Source organism: Pituophis catenifer, unplaced genomic scaffold, assembly GCF_029215685.1.
Source record: "Pituophis catenifer annectens isolate HBS135680 unplaced genomic scaffold, rPitCat1.0.hap2 SCAF_1, whole genome shotgun sequence".
Classification (NCBI taxonomy): Eukaryota; Metazoa; Chordata; class Lepidosauria; order Squamata; family Colubridae; genus Pituophis; species Pituophis catenifer.
Window position 1 is genome coordinate 195499174 of NW_027256881.1, and position 5403 is coordinate 195504576.

The window sequence follows — 5403 nt, forward strand, 5'->3', positions numbered from 1 at the left end:
ATCTTTAGTATGAACGGCACACAGTATTTTAATTCACCTTTAATATATTTAAATCACAAGCATGTTTATTCAGAATAAATTGTACTGATTGGAATGGGATTTATTTCCTAACCTGTTTAACATTGCAACTATTGCTTTAATCTCGTCAGTGCAATGTCTATGACGCTCAGATTTCAATAAAAGTGAATAAACGGCGGGATTGACTAGGGGAAAATGAAACCCCAGAGCGCATTGTTCAGAATCCTTTAATAATACCAAAATGAAAATATGTCAAGATTTTTTTTTCCAATACAGATAAACGCATTAAATCTCTTTAAACAACCTTAAATTACTGGTGCGAGTGAAATGTTAAACTCAACATTTTAAATATATTTTACATATATACTGACCTCCACAAAGTGCATCAGAAATAATAATTAGAAAAAAAGAATTCCTCTGAGTTTCAGGAATTCACCCCTCCCCCCCAAATCAGAACTGACATTTACAAGGGGGAAAAAAGAGAACACAATGGGGGGGGGGAGTGTTTTGGGATCCTACTTATACATAGCTTTGATGAATCACAAGAGATAAACCGTCTCCGGGTATTTTCCAGTTTGGTTTCTCACCTTCAGCCTTTGTATATGTGTCTGGGTGTATATACGGCGCACAGGCGCGCCACGAGATTTCTCAGATTTAAATATAAAAGCATCATTGTAGAATATTTCACCAAATAAGACTTTGCCGTTTGTCTGCAGTAAATTTAGATTTATAACTATACTATAATCACTCCAAAAGAAAAGCACCGTAGTCCCGGGTGGCGAGTTCCGTTTTTGTGCGGCTGTTCGTGACGAGTCTTGTTATTTTTGGGGTGGGGTGGGGTAGAGAAAGGTGAATGCGCGTGACAAGGTGGGGTTGGCAGAGATGAAAAAATAATAAATCTCCGGCCACTTGTATTGCTCTTCGCCAGGAAGATGAAGCTCGTTGTTTTATTGTTTGGGGGAAATGGTTGCATTGTCTCTGCCTGGAGGGCCGGGTTCAAGGTCTCTCCAACAGTCTGAAAGTCTTAACAGCTCGCCCTCCGCGTCACCTTTACACCCACCCCACCCCACCCCGTTTGCTTTAAAAAACAAGAACTCGCGGAACAGCCGAGCCCGAATGGCGGCGACGCCGCGGCCGCCGCCGCCTTTGGCTTCTCCCCCCGCGCGTCTCCTTTCTCTCGCGCTCTAGTTGGCGGGCTCCCGTCCCGCCAAAAACTTCTCCCGCCGCCGCCTCCCGCTCTTTTTTTTTTTTTTTTTCCTCTTTAAGAGTCATTGGGCCCCGTTGTGGAGTCCTTGCCTCGCGCCTCGTGCAGGATAAGGTCCGGCGATTCGGATCTGGGCGTCTCCAAGTTGCTGGCGTCCGTGTCGCTGTCGCTGCCCTTTTTGCCCCCGCCTCCCCCGTTGTGCGTTTTAATATGTTTGCTCAGGTGGTCGCTGCGCATGAAGCGCTTGTTGCAGACCGGGCAGGCGAAGCGCTTCTCGCCGGTGTGAGTCCGCAGGTGCCGCTGGAGTTCGTCGGAGCGCGTGAAGCGCTTGCCGCAGAAGAGCCAGTTGCAGACGAAGGGCCGCTCGCCCGTGTGCCAGCGCAGGTGCGCCTTGAGGTGCGACGTCTTGCCGTAGACCTTCCCGCAGCCGGGGATGTGGCAACTGTGCAGCCCTTTGCGCCTCAAACTCGCGCCCGCCGGGCCCAAACGCTCGGCTTCCTGGCAGTTGGGGCAATCGCAAGTGGCCCGGCCCGAATAACGTCGGGCGGAGCGCGCTGAGCTTCCTCCAGCCGCCGCCGCGGCCGCTGCTCCCGAGATCATGGCGCTGGCCGCGGCCACGGCGGCGCTGGAGTCCGTGTAGGAAGGGAGCACGGGCTTGAATCCCTCCTGGGTTAGCAGGTGCTGGCTGGTGGAGAGCAGGTGCGAGGCAGCCGTGGAGCCCAGGCCGGTGGAGCTGAAGGCCGAGTGGGTGAGGGAGCTGAAGTCGGCCGGGTTATAGGTGCCCAGCTGGGAGTGGAGGGAGGCCTGGGGGGCGCCCGAGTGCAGCGAGCTCTGCAAGCCTCCGGCTGGGTTCTGCACCTCCAGCCACGAACTCGGGTTGGTGTGAACGTCCCACCACGACGAGGCCGCCCCGTTCGCCACTTCGCCGGCCGCCAGCGTGGAATGGAAGCCGGACTTGTACCACGATTCGTACGGGTGCGCCATGCCCACCCGTGGATACAGGCTATCTGCCGCCGAGCTGTGCACTTTGGAGATGAAGGCCGACTGTCCGCCGGGCTCTTGGGGGGACACGCCCGTCGCCGCCGAGTTGGAAAAAAGGCCGCTGTAATCGCTGCTGAAGGCCGAAGAAGTGGGCGAGGTGGAAGCCAGGCAGAAGGCGCTGTTGGCTGTGCCGCTGCCGCTGGCCAGCCCGCTGGAGCCCCGACTAGTAGCCACAGTGAAGCCGGACAGGCTGGAGCCCAGGTTGCAGCTGGAGGTGGAGCGTTTCCAAGGGTGGAAGCTGCCCTTGGCGAAGGCGCTGGATTCGGGCAAGGTAGTGAGCGGGCTGGTGTTCCCGATCTTGTTGCAGGTGGCGGCCAGCATGGCCAAGGGCGTGGTTCCAAAGCGTGGCTCTTCCTGTGGGGGAGACACAAAACGAGCCCGTCAATGTCGCCCTCTAAGCCCTAAGCGCGCATCGGACACGGCCCGGCTTCCTTCACCCGCCGAGACGCTCACAGGAGGAGGCCCCGGATGCACCCAAATCAAAGGCGTCCTTGCCAAAAGTTGGGGCGCAGTGGATTCTCTTTAAAAAAGCAAACAAAGGGAAAACTCCAGGTTCAGTCTTGTCCCGCCTAGCTCGATCCAGACGGTCACTTGCTCCCCGGGATGGTGCTGAGCGGAAGGAGAAAGAATTTAAGAAGGAAACTCCAGAACACTCTAGGGCAGACGGAAGTGAAATGAAGAAAGACACAAGCAAACCGCATCACTGATTTTTTTTTCCCCTAAAGAGAAAGCTGAGGTTTGTCCATTTCTCTCATAATAATGGCTGGCCAAACCCGTCTTAAAATCAAAATCATATATACCTTGGAGCGGGCGACGGCGGCACTCTGGTCTCTCTAAAGACATTAAGAGAGGGCCATCTTACTAAAAAGAAAAAAAAAAGGAAGCGCGACGAACCCGTACACGCGGTCACAGGACTTCCCTACCAGGTCGCCAGTAAATCTGAGGCTGTGAGAAATTGCTACGGGGTCAATTTAAGATGATATAAATTGGGGGGGGGAGCAGTGAGTGCCAGGACAAATCAAAACAGCGAATAAAGAGGGTCGAAAGCTGAAACGGGAATTCAAAGAAGCCCTCAAGGAGATGATTGGCTTTCTTTTATCATACAGTTTATATAACCTCGTCTCCTGATTGCAACCACAAACTGATTCCTGCTGGATCAACACTGTGGGTCAAAAATGGGGGAGGGGATGGAGACGACAACGAAAATCGACCTCCGTGAGTATAAGAAGCGTCCCCTGACTTACCCCAAGGATAGACGTAGCCATAGCCAAGTCGCTTGGCTGGATGAGCGGATCGGAAGGAGGGCTCTGCCTTGAAGGGAGGCTGGCGAGTGTGCGCGACGTCCTCCCAGCTTCCCGCTGTACTCCAGTGCACTAAGTACACTCCTGTCTCTGGACCGCTAAACTCAGCCTAAGTGCAGAGAGCGCCTGCTTTGAAGTACCGCTGGCTGGGACTCTAACCCAATGAGGATGGAGAAAGGACAAGCAGGAGTTGCCCCGCAGCCAATCAGAAACTTGAGATGCAAGAACCAGGGCTCTGAGCGCGTGCCAGTCAAAGCCGTGCCGGGAGGGGGGGATTTTATTAGTGTTCTTTAGTCTTTTAAAAGCATTATACTGCAATTAACTATTTTTTAAAAAAATAATGCCTAGGTTGAAATACCACTAAGGTTATAACAGGAACGAACAATAGGAATGCTACTTCTGCTTTCGGTGTTGATTTCTAGGATGGGAGCACAAAGGGCAGGGTATAATGGCAAAACACAGCCGGAATGGTTGTAGTTCAGATTATTTCTCTCCCGCCCCACCCCACTCCCCGCTTTCGTTTCTCCCCTTATATCCCGAATAATGCACAGCTCATTAATTCTCCATTCATTAAAGTAAAATAAAAGAATAATCATTCACCTTATAAAGCCTTTTTCCTTCATCTTGGTCTTGCCGCCTATAAGGGTATAGTCGCCTATGAGGCATGTGGTGCAGAACATAAAGTGATGGAACTGTTACACACAACTTTATCTCAACTATCTGCAGCATGTTGGCAGTGCTTGTGCGGTGTATTTGCTTGCTTTGATTGGAAAATTGAAGCAAGAGAGAAATTGTGACCGCCTTTACATGGAAGGACCTGGGACGAAACTGCCTGCATCTTAGCCATCGGTGTCTGTAAAATTCCTCTACCTGCGAAGAACAGGTATGTAAATTGTGAAAAGACAGAGCCAATGTCAGATTTGCTGGCTGCATTACATTTCCTACTGGCCACCACTAACTGGAGAAACCATCCAGGCTAACCAGTCCTCAAAGCGTTGAACAAAATATGTCTCATCCTTTTCTTACAAGTGAGAAGTCGAATTAACACCATACCAGCTCTCTGAATTTTGACGAGGGCAAGTGGCAGACTATTCCAGGAAATTGCGACCAACTCACCAGTTTGATGCCTGGCTGAAAGATTAACTATAAAACAAACGAATGAGCTCTCATCTGCAATGCTGTGGCTGTTCGCTTTTGTTTATTGAACTGCCCAATCTTCCCTGCTGTTAGGAGGGACGGAGGTAGGGAACATAGGGAGGTAAAGTGCCTTTATTTTTCCCCCTGTTAATTCTTCTCTACTGCCACATCTGTTGCGTCCAAACCTCATCAGTTCGCAGATGCAAAATACACGTGATTCAAAGGATCACAATTTATCTCCACCCCACCCTACCACTTGAAAACCCTCCGTCCGTGTTTAAATAAGACGGGATGGGTGAAGGGGGGGAGGCGACTTGCGCTGAGATATTCAAAGAAGAAACTAATTTTGTCGCTCGCAGTAAACTCAATAGCTCAGCGGCAATGTGGCTGTTGCAACCTCCTTTGTAGCGTTTTAGCCCTAGCTTGCTCCGTTTTGTTGATGGCTGGAGAAGTAGACAAACAAAAAGCTCAAATGTGAATAGAGGGGAGGGGAATCCGTGCCCCTCTGGCTGTCCCCAGACCTGTGCGCCATCATTTTTACACTTAGCAATGACAGTGGGGCACGTGGGGGGAAGGAGGAGGAGGAGGCGGAAGAGGAGGAGGAAGAGGGCTGAGCAGCGAAAAGCAAAACATAATTTAAAGAAAATTGAGCAGTGAAATCTCTCTTAAAGCTGACGTGTGTGTGTGGGGTGGGGGGTAGGG

At 51.2% G+C, this 5403-nt stretch overlaps 1 protein-coding gene across 1 annotated transcript; it reads right to left on the reverse strand.

Moving 5' to 3' along the window:
• Nucleotides 1-1279: 1279 nt before the first annotated feature.
• SP9 (Sp9 transcription factor) lies at nt 1280-3528 on the reverse strand. The gene is made up of 2 exons (XM_070956893.1): nt 3508-3528; nt 1280-2617 (listed from the first exon to the last, which is right to left on the reverse strand). The coding sequence occupies exons 1-2, from the start codon at nt 3526-3528 to the stop codon at nt 1280-1282; spliced, it is 1359 nt and encodes a 452-aa protein (XP_070812994.1).
• Between the last annotated feature and the right edge of the window lie 1875 nt (nt 3529-5403).